The sequence below is a fragment of the Cloeon dipterum genome, chromosome 3 (genome assembly GCF_949628265.1).
Source record: "Cloeon dipterum chromosome 3, ieCloDipt1.1, whole genome shotgun sequence".
In the NCBI taxonomy this organism is placed as follows: Eukaryota; Metazoa; Arthropoda; class Insecta; order Ephemeroptera; family Baetidae; genus Cloeon; species Cloeon dipterum.
The window spans coordinates 21,734,220-21,749,304 of record NC_088788.1 but is presented as its reverse complement, the minus strand read 5'-3'; the positions used below and the strand labels follow the sequence as shown (position 1 = coordinate 21,749,304).

Genomic DNA, 15,085 nt, shown 5'->3' with positions numbered 1-15,085 from the left:
CAAATAAAGCCATTTTGAATGTTACTTTATTTTGACTGCGTCGTAAAGTCAAATTCCGCATTTGACTGGAATACTTAGGCACATGCATGCATGATTGGAGGTGCAGATAAGACACCTGCGAAAGTTGGCATTGTTCTCTAGCAGAACAAAAGATCCGTTTTCTTCGCGACTAATCACTGTTGGCATTTTCAGGTGATCGCATCGTCTGTGTGAATGGCAAAGTCGGTCTGAACTACGCCCAAGTTGTGCAACTCGTACAGCAAAGCGAGACATATCTTCATCTCCTAGTGGTGCCCAAGGAGGATGATCTTTTGCAGCTGGTAAGTTCAACGCACGCAAATTGTATTTCTTCCGCATTACGACGCATTCAGGAAGCGATCAAACTAAAATTGGTCGCAGTTTGAGAAAATACCTTAATTCTATCAAGCTTGAGTGCTGATCTTTTTGTTCTAATTTCAGTACTTTGGTGAGACCGCCCACAACCCGTACACCAACCAACGACCGTGGGAGTCCCAGCAATCGTACTCTCTGCCCATTGAGGGCATGAAAGCGCACTCAAACTCGAGTCTACGTCTTCAGCAGCACCCCAGTTTGTCCCCATCCCCGATGCTGACCTACTCGAACACGGCAGGCCACCCTGAGGCCCTAACCGGCCGCATTGTGGACACGCGCTCCCTCACCAGGCAGGGCAGTAGCCGCCGCTTGAGCGAGGGCAGCGTGACTAGCGGCCGCCCGCTCAACGGCCACCAAGCGGCCAGTCTCGTGAGCAGCGCCGAGAGCGTCCGCAGTGCCGTCGCAGCCGCCGCCTCGCGTCGAATCAATGAAGACCGGAGACGTGAGTCTTCAGGCTCGCTGACGTCCGACTCGCCGCGGCTGTCCGTCTCGTCGGACGTCGAGGCCGACCCGTCTGTGATACATAGGATTAAGAAGAGTTTTGAGCAGAAAGAGGAGTTCCTAAAGAGACCAAATCAGCCCATTTGCCTGCCAAACGCGCAGGTGCGCGAGTTCTATGCGGTGCCCAGTAAGTTTGAGAAACCCCAGTGGCCGCCCCAACAAGCAAATGGGGAGAGGCAACCAGAGGAGACGCCCACCTCGCCATCCATCTCAGCGACGGCCTCTGCCAGGGCGCAGTTTATGTACGGAGGACCAGTGACTAACTTCTCAGCCACCTCTTCCCCAATCAAGCAGCAGAACACCAGTCCGAGAACCTTCGTCACCACTCTGTCCAAGATCACGGAGAACTTGGCCATCTCGTCACTGTCTTCAAGTGAACCAGTGTCCCCTATTGCCAAAACGGACTCTGGCAGTGGATTGATCTCACCGCTGTCCCAAATGGTGTCTAAAAGGGCCAGGCAGTTCGAGAGTGGACAGGTTGAAGAGGATAAAACGGTGCTGTACCGCAGCGAATTGGCCAGGTTGACTGCCAAGAAGGTAGTGCCCGACGTCGCCCACAGAAAGCAGGAGTTTGAGAGCCTCAGCAAGGAGAGCAAATCTTTAGACACAGGTGAGATTTCGTTTTGTATTAGCTTCCAATTTGGCACCATTGCCGGTTTTGCTTTTTGGCAGTCATCGCTATTCATTCAATGCTAATAGGAAAAACGCCAAAATTATAAATTTGCATTGCTGCTGCGTTTTATTTTTGCAGTACTGTAGTTTTCCAATCCTGGCGCACAAATTTACTTTTTTATCAAGGCACCACCTTCTAATCAAAGGTGTTGGTATTTCTTTTCTTTCCCTCCTCTCAGCTCCGCGTTCTCCACCTCCGAGAATAGTGCCCGTGGTGTCGGTAAGCCCCCCACCCCTACCGACGCCCCCCGCCTCCCCGACGCCCTCGCCGTCCCCTACAACCACCCCGACCGAAACCAAAAAGCCGACAATCCGAACGAGAGACCTCCCAATTTTTGGTTCCCTCTCTGGGAACCGTTTGATCCCTGTTGGTGGTAGATATATACCCTGTGACGATATTCCTGGCTGGCTTGAAGATGATGAATCTGGTGGTGATGATGACATTAAAGGTTTGTCCGCAAATGCTGCGTGTTGCACTGGGAAAAATTATTAACCTCATCATAGCTTCACATTTTACTAATCTTGAATGATGATTAACAAATGCAATTTAGCTAGCTATTGTCTTCTAATAATGTGAATTTTGAAATTCATCCTAGTTAGTGTGCATGAGCAGTTGAAACTGGGTCAGAAAATTGTTTAGACAATCAAAGCAGATCCTCAAACTGTTTTGAAGAGAGGAATGCGCGTCCAATTTGAGTCGCAAAAATAGTGCGAATCCGCCATGATTGCGCAGTAAAACATCGTTAATCTAGTCAGATTTCATCATTTGCTAGATCTCGGGAGGATTTCCCGCTCGTTTGTTTTCATAGCCAAAACTGGCGGAACGCTAAGTGCCTTTCGTGCGGCATTAACTGGAAAGTCACGACTATTTTTAATAAGCGAATAAGTGTGGGCGTCGTGTGGCCCTTTTCTTTTCTAATGTAAATTCCGTCTTAAATAATACACCGACAACGACGGGCGGCCGCCTCGCCATCAACAACAATGAACAGGAATTAAGCATTCAATTCTTTTTTTTCACTTGATGCATGCAGCGGTGGCCTAATTCAAATCAAAGTAACTAGTGTGTACTGTTCATTCTGAATTCCGCCATTAATTTCCTCCGTGACTCGCACCAATTCTAGGTACCTGGTCGATTGTGTGTTTGAAATTAGCAGATAGCGCTCGATCACGAACTATTCGGATCACTCATTAAGCACAGCGACCTTAAAACTGGTCAGGTGCCGCCTTGCACTTTTTACATTGATTCAGCTTTTTCCTTGTGCATGACCCCGAAAAGTGAGAACACGCCGTGAAATGCAACTGCTGCGAGAGTAACAGTAACAACGCATGAATACTAAAATCCAGGCGGCTAATTAAACTGCATTGTCCGAACTTTTCAAGCAAATGTAAATTTCTGACCTCCAGTGCTCGCAGAGACCTGTGAACTGAATAAGAAAATTTCACAGCTCTTTAAATATATACTGACTTCGAACGAGAAATGCAAAATAGACTTCACAAGACATTGTTTACTCGTAGACTCTTACTTGGCATTTTAAATCCCATCGATAATCCTATTCGTAAGCCTGGATTTTGCGTGCAGCATCCTAGCGAACTATGTGTTTAAAAATATCAACTATCCATGTTGAACTGTTTTTTAATTTGTAATTTACAGAATCCAACACATCAGCAGAAGTGCATCCAATGCCCCGTTCGCGATCCAACTCGATTGAGTCGTGGCCGCGGGCGCCAACCTCGTGGGACACCCGTCGCTCTTCAACTCGTAAGTACCATTTACTTGCAAAACCAAAAATCCTCTTGTATCTCGATTTGTATTTATTTTAGACCTGCATGCCTGACTTGAAAATTATTCTTGAATTTTACTTTGATTTCGTTGCTGCACCCATGTAGTTAGAGCACGGATTTTGTTTTGTTTGTCAGCCACTCTGAGCGAATCGAACGTTGAGGTAACTGCTAGACCCGCTCGTCCCTCTCACTTAAACCTGCAGAACCCTGTGCGCCCTCCCTCACCCCCGCCGGCGTGCACCGCCGAGGACGGGGTGGCAACCGCCACGGGTGCCGCCGAGCCTCGAGAGTCGGCACACACTGCGACTGAAGGTAAATGCATGAGCCTTGATCTTTATTCCGTTCGTTCCACGCATCCATCCTCCAGTCGAACATTAAATACATTTTCTCTTCACGTATTCATTGGGTTTAGATTTGAACGCTGGATTTTATTTTCCCATATATTTTTGCATCTGTACATTTTAGTCGGGTTTTGATTTGCTTGAAATGTGAAGAACTGTTTTCTCCTTCCCTTTAATCTAAATGATTTTACAATTCGTGCATATAAACAGTTTCAAAGATCGAATGCTGCAAGGAAAGGAATGCATTGTACATGAAGATGCAATCACGGATGAGTGATGATATTTTCTTCGGACTCGCCCGCGGCTCGCATTTGCATATGAAAATGAGAGTTTTGAATTAAATTTTTCGTCTTGCCCTTCAGCGATGCAAACGAGACGCGCTTTTGGACTTTCTCTCAACAGCTGCCCTCTGGACTATGGGTAGCTGCGCCCTCCCGATTTCTCTCACGTGGGAGGTGTGGGCTGTGTAGTACAAATGTACAATTCAACAGTGCATTGTTTTAGTGGTTAGGCATAAAAACGCGTTCAATGGTTTTAACAAGCGGTACAAATGACTCATTACAAGGGGCATTGTTCGGTTTTTACAGTAATTTATTGTTGCATTTCTTTTTGTAATGAAACAGCAGAAGTTTCCTTATCCACTTGATCCTTTCCTTCTGCATTAACACAATTTTATGTTCGTTAAAATGCGCATATCACTCGGCGTAAACTTTCAAGGAAGGAGATCAGCCCCTTTTCTGACTCAGCAGCTAATTTTCAGCTTGTTAGCGTGCATGGCGAAGCATTAAAATTTCGTTTCTGGAACTGCATCCAACTCCGCCCTTGTTTTGCAATTGGAACTTCAAACAAAAGTGAATTCGAGCTAAACGCCAATGGTCTGTGAAGGATTTCATCAGCGGTTCTCAAAGGAAGCCCATCAATTACAGTATGTAATTGGCAGGCCTCCGCCTAATTACGCAGCCAATTGTGTGCACACCTCACAAATCTAAACTCTCAGTACCGTCCCTACATGCATATGTTTGACGTGATAAATTTATGAAATGCAAAAGAGGAACTCGCCTTGTTAGTATATCGCGCGCGGATCAATTTATAGCCTTGCGCGAGAGGCGAGAATAAATTACACGAGAATCAATCGCTCGTTTCTGAGAAAACGCAGACAATTATGCCGCCAATTGCAGTTGTATACGCACACCGAGCAATTTCATCTTCTTTTGCCCTTTGAAGCAACTGCGTGATTGCGAGTTCGCATCGGTATTACATTTTCTTCCCCTTCTCTCCTTTGGTGGATCGCACTGTTATGGTTTGTGTGTCTGTCTGTTATTGCCGGCCGAACAATAGAAAGGAAAATATCGTCCTCAAACACTCAGAGCAGGTGCTATACTTGACGCTGCGCTGTTTCAGGTCGGAACAACAATGAGGCAACACCTGCCGTCGTGGGTGGAGTGCAGATGAGGAAGCCGCGCCAACACTCGCTCGGTAAGTGCGACTTCTTCCACTTCAAGTGGGCAATTATCTTGTGCAATTAAAGTTAAATGATTGCTATTACATTGTCATAGATATATAATTTTTTCTATGCGTGTAAGCTATGATATTCTAAACAGATGTAAAGTGTAGGTCTATTTTTGTTCTTGACGGGTAATTAAACTCGTATCAATAAATAAATCACGTCATCTATACACCCATAAGTATTTTTTTTCTTGTGGATTTCAATATCTCCTGCAAGTACTCTACAAAAGTAAAGTTTTAAATAATCACCCTAATAGCTCTTCAAGTTACCTTCTATAAAACATTAGATCATTTTTGCATTAGAAGTTACCGAGTCGTTAAAATGCAGCCACTGGAAGGATTATTTACTTAAAACTTCACTATTGAATTTATTTGATCCTCTTCTTTTGCAGAAGTGGAGGCAGAGCGTGCAGTCCGCCGTGAGTCGTACCTCAAGGCGACATGGAGCGAGCGCATGGACAGCAGTGATGTCAGCGACAACGACACTGCCGTGAAGCCCGCCGAATCGCCGGCTGGAAGGTGAGAAAAATGTCACGGCGAGAAACCAGAGCGGTCGCTGGAAGGCCGTAGCAGACGGGTGGCCCTGAACTTAACTCGCCCGCCTGTGTCGTTGCCAATTAAGTGAACGACTAATTGGAATATTTTAGCATAAAATGAGCCGGGAGAACAATCGGTTTGGTCTGCTGCGTCTCTCAGATCAGCTTTCGCTTTAGAGAACTGAGAGTGTGTCGCATTCTTGGCCACGCATGCACACTGTGATAAATGTGTGCGCTTTTCTCGCCACTGGTGTGGATAATTTAATGCTGTCCGTGGTTCTAAAATTTGTTCTCGACTCTTAATTGTACATCAATGCATGGAAATATAAGCCAATTTAATAAGAGTGAAAAAACAACTGGATTAAGTGTAAAACAGGAAGGCTTGTTTGGCGTGTTGCATGACCAGACACGCGACCTCTTGTAAACAAATCTAATTTTCATTTTCGTCAACGAAATTTCATTTTTAAAAAACGATTCATTAATAATAAAAAAAAAATATCAGTGCCTTCTGCACTTGTAAAAGGGCAGAAACCAATATACAGTCATCTTGGTCTGACCCAAAAAAAATAATAAAGAATTAAAACATTTTTCTGGTAGTGGTTTTAATTTGTGCATTTATCTACTGCAAGCAGAAAATTGAACGGTATAATATGCTAAATTAATGTGACAATAATGAATGCCTACAGTCCAAGCGACGAGAAAAGCATCGCAAAGATCCAAGATTTATTCGGCAAGCAGGCGGACAAAATCTTGCGCGAAGGGTGGCTACACTGCAAGGTGTCCTTACAAGAAGGCAAGGTAGGTAGTCGTTTGCCCATTTAAATGCCCATAAATGACAATGACTCGAAGGCGTAATTGTGCTGTAACTTTGTGTGTCGTTTTTCTGTTATCAGCGGGCGACCGACAGATCTTGGAAGCAAGTGTGGGCCGTGCTGCGGACGAACGCCTTGCACCTGCGAAAGGAGCGTAGGGATAACACGGTGAGTACTGAGTGAGCAGTCGGTCTCTCAATTGTGCCGCGGCCAGTACCAAGAATCAGTCTGAAAAATATAGGCCATCGAACGGATACGCGTTTCCTCTCAAGTTGCAAATGTGCCGTCGCAACATTATAATTATTGTATGGATGACTAATGCGCTACTAGTTTGCGGGGGTGATTCACACTCAAGACTAAATCAAGTTTCGTTATTTTTGCTGCGATACGTTTTCCCTGTTTCTCAGCAGAAGACTTTCTTTTGTAAATTATGGTGAGTAATGATAATGACAGTAACAATTTGGAAAGTAATTATTTTTAAAGCGAAATATTCTACTTCCGCACACAGTTGAATTAAATTTGCTTCTTGTGGTATTATTTCATATTCTTGGGATTGTGTTATCAAAACCTGTTTTATCAGTCTTTCGGTACCACGCATGACCCCAACATGTTTTTTTTGCGGTGGCGCATTTCCGCTGGCTCGTACTCGCAGCCCGTATTTTCATTTAGCATTCTCACAATAGAGTCGTAATTTTCATATTTAATTAAAAAGGTCAAAATGGAAAATTTTAACTCCCTGAGAAAACGCTTTTCCTTCCCACAAAGGAGTAGTTCAAAGAGAAATTTATTACTAGAGGTGAACTTGATGTATTTTGATCTCATGACGGTCGATGTGTTAATGTATTTGGCTGATTTTGAGGCAAATCGTGTATATTTCCAGGCAACTTTGTAATTTGCTAAAAATTTTACTTTTGGTTGTGTTACTAGAATCAAGGTGCCTCCTCAGAAGAACATGTGGTGCCTCTCCAAGGGTGCACAGTGGACGCTGCAGCGGACTACACGAAGAGGAAGAATGTCCTGCGAGTGGACACATCTTCAGGCTCTCAACTTTTGTTCCAGGCTGAGGACCCGCAGGACATGGCTAAATGGCTGCATCTCCTTCGACCTCAGTCACTTGTGAGTTTTTATTTATTTTAGCACGTGTTCAGTGTTTATTTCAACTTGTGTTTGGCGCATTTAGCTCTATCTTTTAACAGAGGAAAATATTTGTATCTCTCTGTACTTACTTCAGTTTTTTATATGGTCAGAGAAAACAGAAATTACGTGGAAAGTGCTAATTGCGCGTACATGCGATAGGCTCTCCACGCCCTTGTCATAAAACAAATACATATTAGTTTGATTATATTTTCCCATTAGTGTGTGTACACACTTATAAAGCAAATTGCCAAATCACGACTATAGCATTATCCATAGCTCATCATGTATTTCATCCTCTACTGATTAATTGAAGTAATTGCAAAACAAAGACTGTGCCACTTTAATAATATTTCTCTGTCGCGCTAATACACGATCTCGGCGAGGAATGAATACCGAAATAAATTAAGTGGGTCGCGACCGGTGCTGCTCATTTAGCATTTCTCATCCACCGCGTCTCATTTTCAATCATTTATTGAAGGAAGGCGTAATATTCTAGTTAATTTATTCACGACATTTACTCGGGTTACAAATGAGTCAGATTGCATTTCAATTTGGCGCAAGATAGCCTTGTCATTTCATTGATTGTTGTCGAGGCGTATGTAGCGTTGGAGTGAATGAAACTGGAAACTCGATTTTAGGAGAGTTTCAAGGATGACTCGAGCAGTGAAACGCCACCCACCTCGCCGCCGTACAACACGGGCAATAACAGCCCTCCGCAAGGTCCCAGAGTCTCTCCAGTAGCGGCCCACAAGGGAATAAGGAAGCTGACTACTTCATTCAGAAACCGGTCGCCAACTGGACAGTCACCAGTCAACAAGACAAGGAAGCCTTGTCAGAATGGTGAGTTAGATAACATCAATCCGTGAAATTCAATACCTTTTTCTATCAGAGTGCCTTTGTTTGCGTGATATTGAGACGATTTTTATCTTTTCAGAGCCTCTAGCCTCTCCCAAAACAAAAACGTGGAAAGGAAGGGTTGCGAAGCAGTTAAGGAAAATGCAAGGCAACTCACCCAACTCGCCTACCACCCCGCACCCTGAAGGCTGTACAATTGGTATCCCGCTAGAATTTTGTCCTCAGGTAAAGTTGGCGTTTTATTTTGAAAGAACAGCGCGTAACTTATCAAATCCGCAGTCGAATTTCTCCGAATTTGTGCCTTGGTTGGTGGTGCAGTGCACTAGAATCGTTGAGGAAAGGGGATTGGAAGTCATCGGCATTTACAGAGTACCTGGAAACACAGCAGCAGTCACCTCGCTAACTGATGCGGCAAATAGAGGATCGGATGCGAACAATTTACAGGTATGCTTTTCATTTTGCAATGTAATGCCTTACATTAAATTGATTTGATGTTTTCAGGATCCACGATGGAACGACGTAAATGTCATATCCAGTCTTCTCAAGTCTTTCTTTCGAAAGCTGCCAGACTCGCTGTTTACTTCAGAGTTGTATCCTAGTTTTGTATTAGCAGACAAATTTGATGATGTTAGAAAGAGGTTTAGAGAAATAAGGAGATTGGTAAGCGCTACTCAATAGTCAGTCTCAATAGTTTTTTCATTCAAAACTTTAGGTGCATGAGCTTCCTGATCACAATTACGAAACTCTGCGCTTCTTAATGGCGCACTTGACCAAAGTGGTTGAGCACAGCAACACAAACAAGATGGAGGCGAAGAATTTGGCCATTGTATTTGGACCCACTCTTCTGCGAGCTTCAGACGATAACATGGTGGCGATGGTCACGGATATGCCTCATCAGTGCAGAATTGTAGAGAGTCTTATATCACACGTAAGGGCCAATATTTCTCCTGAAAACAACATTTAATTCCTTTTATTTTTGTCACTTCAGGCGGACTGGTTCTTTTCTGATGAAGATGATCCAGACGATCCAGTTTCCATTAGTATCCCTTCAAGTCTACCTGAATCGGACAGCGCAGCTGACGCAGCTAACCACGCTTTGCTTTTGAACAACATCCACAAAGTTGAAGGTATGCCTTATAGTATCTGCTAATAATTAATATGATATTATTTGAATTTGTGTTTGCTGTTTGAATATGAAATGTAATTTTTCAAATGGCACCAGTATATAGTCGCCCTAAACAATCACTTTATTTTTAAGTATGATTTGGTGCTTAGGCATGCTTTTTATTCTTTTGTTTCCATTTGCTTGCTGCTCCCTGTAGGCTTGAAAGCTGAATCTCCTAGTAAAGAACTGAGTGCCAAAGAAATTGTTTCCTCCATAATTTCTGCAGCCAACAAAAAGATGCAGAAAGCCAAGAGCAAGCGGGGGATGCGCCTAAATTCGGAAGACAGCACCGACGTTCGCGATGCTGACGATAAGACAGTAATTATTTTGGTATTAAATATCTGAGAAATCTCACTCTCAAAAACCTTCCAGGCTGATAAGGGCAGCAAGTCGGAGGGTGAGCCTTCGGAAACACCCAGCATTGCTGCGTCCATCCTGAGTTCAGTGCTTTTCTCTGGCAACATTGTCAAGAGCATCCACACTGCCAACCCAGAGCAAGTCTCCCAGCAAGAGCACGCACACCAGCCCCCTCCAGAGCCCCAAACACCAGTCACCCCTAAGCTGATGGATGGCTGTCTCATCCATACATATACTGGCCTGAGTGCTAACACGCAAGAAAGGGTACGCCGCTTCGAGCAGGAAACCAAGGCTGCGCTAAGTAGAGACTACAGCAAGCATTTCCTTGAGGACAGAAGAGGTTCACTTACTGGAGAGACTGATGATTTCTGTGCCAGTCCAATTGGTGAGTATATTTTTTACGTGCTATTCTCCCTGTAGCACTAAACAGTGAAGGCAATTAATTAGATTTTACCCAAATTTTTTAAAAATAAAAAAATGACGTTTTTGGCGTATTGGAATTGTATAAACCAAAATATTGAAACAATCCCATGCAGGTTAATAGTTAACTGGCTATTGATTTTAATTAAAGCCTCTATAGTTCAGTACTTTTCCAAGCAACCACTAAAAATCAGGCAACTTCTCCGAATTTTTAGTCCAAATCACACGTTCCCAGTTTTTCGTGACCTTTTGTGTGGTCAAATATAACTACTACCGCATTTTTTCAATTGTATTTTAACTATTTATTTTATCATTTTAAAGGTCAATGGATCAATATCTTGTTCTCTTAATTTCATCTTTGCTTTTCAATAAACCAAAGAGGGTGGTATATTCAAATTAATTTGTGATTGGCTTAATGTCTTTTAAAGGTAAATTGAATGTCCTTCTTTTCAAAAGCATCTCATATGAATTCTCAACTTATATTGCAATCCAGGAGTTGGGTGTCCCTGGTTTATTGATGGTAGATTCGCCAATGGGATTAACAAGAATAACAGTTAAAAAGATTTTGCTCTTGTTTTTCTCAGAAATCAGGAAGAAACAGCCTGACTCAAATCGCGACGCAAGCTCTTCGAACAGACACAGTTTGCCCCTGAGTGCCAAGCCCCCCTCTGGATCTCCGAGAATGTCGGCCGCTGGCTCGCAACAGCAAGACAGCAGGACCGCTTTGGCTGTGCTGAACACGCTGCGGAATATCAGGAGAGGAAACTCCGTAGAGAATCTCTCGGCTTCCTCTCTGCATGATAAAGCTAGTGTAGACTCTCAGAAGAGCAATGGATCTTTGAAAAGGCTTAAGACTGAAAACGAAATGGTGAGTGCTGTTGAAAATCTCATACCTGGGTCTGAATTAATTTTTGATTCGTCCAGGCGCTCACCGCTCCATCTCCGTTTGTGATGCGCTGTGGGTCGCTCGATTCTTTGCACGAGAGCTGCAGCGTTGATGGTGGCAAACCTTTCGAGTCAAATGCCAACCGACCTTTCAGTGAAACCTCCGACGATGGTGAGACGACAATACCCTCTACTAACGATGACAAAAACAAAAAGTCCAAAAGTGCAGGCTAGGTACCAATATTGAGCAAATAGTTAGCAGGTGTGAGATAGCCAGTTTGTTCACTCTTTCACGCTCTCACTCTAGAGAGAACGCAGACACGCATTTTCAGTCATGCCTGAACTTTGCAAGAAGACGCCCACCCTCCTGTATTTCTCTTTTTTGAAATTTGACGCGTTTTTTGGGAGAACAATGCTTGCCCTAATGATGGTGGTGTTTGAACCGGTGGTGGGTTGTTTGGTTTTCTCTATCCTTCTCCTTTTCTCTGACAGGGAGACGCAGAGCCAGATTTTTCCTCGGTTCTCCCACTCCTTATTATGTGCATCACTGATGCGCCCTTTGAGGTAAGGGCTGCCGGATTTTGGTTGGTGTGTGAAATACTTTCAGTGTCTCTCTTCCGCTCTCTTTGCTGTGGGCTTCTCTCTTTCTTCCTCATCCTCACTGACAGCACTCGACTTTTGCACTGCATGAGTTGTGCCCTTGAGTTTTTACTACCAACAATTTGTGCTTTCAAACAGGTGCATAATATCAACACAGAAATGGCTAACAAATATTTTGAAACTAACAGTCACTTCAGAAACATTGCTGCTGTAAATAGTTTCAGCTGGTTTTCGAAATGTCGCAATAACTTAAAAGCATGTCCATCTCAGCACACAAGCAACTTTATCCCTGCTTACTAATACAAAATGAGAAACAATAATTAACATGGCTTACATCTCTTCAGAACCTAGAGTAGGCTCGCAAATCAATTTCTCAAGAGAAAGCTTCTGACTCTCCACTTCAGCAACTGGAGCTCAACTAATTTGCAATTTTTTTTATTCTTTCAATGTTAAGTGACTTTCAAAGCAATATGAAACTGCACCAATCTTGTCCAAGGCACGATTGTTTTCTACAAGTTTATTTATTTACGATTATCATTGAAACTAAATAATTATTCCACTCCTCTCCGAATTGCTAGTTTTCTGACTTAGTTTTATCCAGGGCACGATCTGCTGGAGAGTCTTACTTCCACCTTTGACAAGAAGATGAAAGACCTAATGAGCCACCCAGATAAGCAGGCAGATGAGTCTCCAGCAGAGAGTTCTCCTGCAGATGAAAGCAAGTCGGAGGAAAAGCAGACCAGCAACGCCGCAATTGAATTTAGACCCTACAGAGACCCCAGCCTTCACAGAAGCAAGACAAAATCGCAAGATTTGAACACCGGTTCTCCCCAGGTCAGCACCCTTTACATTGCTTTTTTATCACTTTGGATTTATTTCCTATATTTGAGTGTTTTTTAAACACTAGAAGAACCAAAATATGTATATTAAATGATAAATTAATTCATTAGATGAACTAGGCGCGCAAAACTGTATCTCAACAGATGTATTTTTTACATTTTTCCTGCATCTCAAAGGAATTTTTGCACTAGATTTTGGATTTTGATTTAAGAGCTACTAAATACTCGATAATTATTAACATCCTTCAATTACATTTCATTGTGAAATGTACTCTGATGAAAGTAATAGCAAGGCAGGCTAATTAAGTGAAAGAATGTCTATCTGGAGTATTACAATCTGATTTTTCTAAGTTTTGCTTCTATTATTTCAATTTTTATTTCATTGTTTATACCAAAATACTCCCCTGAAAAGTTTAAATTGTGTATTTGTGACCACGATTTGAATTTGGTTCAATGATTATTCAAAGCAACCACTATGATTAACATTACGTCCTTCAGCGTTAGCCACAGACATTTTGCTCCAGTTTAACTAGCTTCACCACTTTGCATAAAACTATTTAGCACTCTTACTTCCACCTGTTGACTGCAGATCAACTTTAGACCTTCAAAAATTATTATTTTTCCATTTCCGTGCTAAAAATGCATCCAATAAGTTAAATGAGTTCAGTAAATTAATAAAATGGTATTTTTTAAATTTAAATTTCAGGATTCTCCGAACAAATCCTGCAAGTCTCGCGAGAAGGAGAACCGCAGTCGCAAACGCGACTCTGGTTCGGGCCTAAGCAAGCTAGAGAAGGAGGTGCGCAACAACTGCCAGGTACTGGCGCCATCAAACGCCTTCCTAGCGCGCATGAAGCGCAAGAGCGGCGCCTATACGCACCGCGGCATCAAGCGGCGGCACACGGTGGGTGGCACCAAGGACCTGGCCAAGATCGGCTGGCCCGCCGACGAGGGAATTTCGGCCGCCGGACCAGTTCTGACGGAGGCGCAGCAACAGGCGGCCCTCAGAAGCTGGCTGCAACGGGGCCGCCTCCGCAGCAGCTCGCCCGAGCTCAGTCCGCGCACTGCGGCTGTCGTGCTGCTGCTGGCTGCCGAACTGGCCGCCCTCAAGAAGCATAGCAAGAAGTCGAGCCCAGACATTCTGGCCGGACTCACCATTCCTCTTGAGTCGCACGTCTGATCCTCCTGCTCTTTTTTTTCTTTTTTTTTGCCCGGAGTCGTGAACTATAACGTAATATAGTATTTATCTCATGATGGGTCTGAAAGAACTATACATGGCAATTGAAGAAGCATTTTAAATGAAGTGAGGTATCAAGTAGTACACAAGTAGAGTTCGAAAGAACGATTTACTCGCGGAACTGGTGCCCAAGTGGAACAAATTAGTAGTGTCTCCCCACGTATATTTATAGAAATATGTCTCTTTTGTTCGCGAAGATTCTTGTGTAACCCTGGTGGTATATAAGATTGAACTTTTTATTTGTTTTATCGTGTAGAAATTTGTAAATAAACTTGTAGGTGTTATGAGCTGAATTCTTGTTCGTTTTGATTTCCTTTCAACATTCACACCCTCTCCATCCGCACGCATTCACACAGCAAATTTCCACTTTGCGCGCGGCTGTTATGAAAGAAAACATCGCACGAGCAACAGGTTTCCAAAATTTAAAAAGCAGTGTGTCGTAGAGAGGACTGACGCTTATTAACATGAAGATGAAGGCATGTGACTGGCATATTGTTTTTATTTTAATACCTCTGTGATCTTAAAAGGAAATAAGCAGATAATTTACATTGCAAAACAACTCTTATTTTATTTATCTATTTTTTTTCTTTTTTATGAACCTTTGCTCAGCACATGCCGTGGGTACCAATAGCACTGCTGAGCAGATAACATGGGGACTGAGTGGCCGCGAAGGAGCTTGGGCCCAATTTTGCCGAGGTCTTTGATTTTGTCTATAAAACCGCTGGAAAGGAGCGAAAGCCAGCAAGTGGCGGGTCAGCGCCTTTGCGCTATTTGAGCATTTCGAGTCACTAAATTAGCCACCTTTTGCCATCTCTGACATTGGGCAGCCAAAATTAGATCCTCAAACTGCTCAAATATCTCCCACTGCTTTAATCCCTTTAATCTTAAAATTGATAAGTTAACGATGTAAATGAAGAGATATAAAGAGAAATTCTACATTTGACCATGCAAAAGAGGAATAAAAAATTACATCTAAGATGAAAGTAGTGGAAAACAAATGTGAAGAACATACCGAGTTTTGGCTTCTTAAACCTTTTTGTAAAAGAC

At 43.1% G+C, this 15,085-nt stretch overlaps 1 protein-coding gene across 10 annotated transcripts in view; it reads left to right on the top strand.

Moving 5' to 3' along the window:
- The window catches only part of RhoGAP19D (Rho GTPase activating protein at 19D), an 81,389-nt gene extending 67,058 nt beyond the window's left edge, over positions 1 to 14,331 (top strand). For 4 of the 10 annotated variants that reach the window (XM_065485522.1, XM_065485523.1, XM_065485525.1 and 1 more), the window contains 22 exons: positions 193 to 320; positions 460 to 1,504; positions 1,746 to 2,015; positions 3,218 to 3,325; positions 3,484 to 3,660; positions 5,091 to 5,165; positions 5,588 to 5,714; positions 6,418 to 6,529; positions 6,625 to 6,711; positions 7,471 to 7,659; positions 8,319 to 8,520; positions 8,615 to 8,760; positions 8,815 to 8,979; positions 9,037 to 9,195; positions 9,248 to 9,463; positions 9,524 to 9,662; positions 9,858 to 10,018; positions 10,073 to 10,442; positions 11,062 to 11,345; positions 11,402 to 11,534; positions 12,564 to 12,796; positions 13,508 to 14,331. In XM_065485522.1, the coding sequence (XP_065341594.1) occupies positions 193 to 320; positions 460 to 1,504; positions 1,746 to 2,015; positions 3,218 to 3,325; positions 3,484 to 3,660; positions 5,091 to 5,165; positions 5,588 to 5,714; positions 6,418 to 6,529; positions 6,625 to 6,711; positions 7,471 to 7,659; positions 8,319 to 8,520; positions 8,615 to 8,760; positions 8,815 to 8,979; positions 9,037 to 9,195; positions 9,248 to 9,463; positions 9,524 to 9,662; positions 9,858 to 10,018; positions 10,073 to 10,442; positions 11,062 to 11,345; positions 11,402 to 11,534; positions 12,564 to 12,796; positions 13,508 to 13,981 (5,000 nt within the window). In that variant the 3' untranslated portion in view covers positions 13,982 to 14,331. Of the gene's footprint in view, positions 1 to 192; positions 321 to 459; positions 1,505 to 1,745; positions 2,016 to 3,217; positions 3,326 to 3,483; positions 3,661 to 5,090; positions 5,166 to 5,587; positions 5,715 to 6,417; positions 6,530 to 6,624; positions 6,712 to 7,470; positions 7,660 to 8,318; positions 8,521 to 8,614; positions 8,761 to 8,814; positions 8,980 to 9,036; positions 9,196 to 9,247; positions 9,464 to 9,523; positions 9,663 to 9,857; positions 10,019 to 10,072; positions 10,443 to 11,061; positions 11,346 to 11,401; positions 11,597 to 11,854; positions 11,927 to 12,563; positions 12,797 to 13,507 lie in introns of those variants that run through there. The other 6 variants (XM_065485524.1, XM_065485531.1, XM_065485527.1 and 3 more) reach the window with 6 other exon arrangements.
- The last annotated feature ends 754 nt before the right edge of the window (positions 14,332 to 15,085 follow it).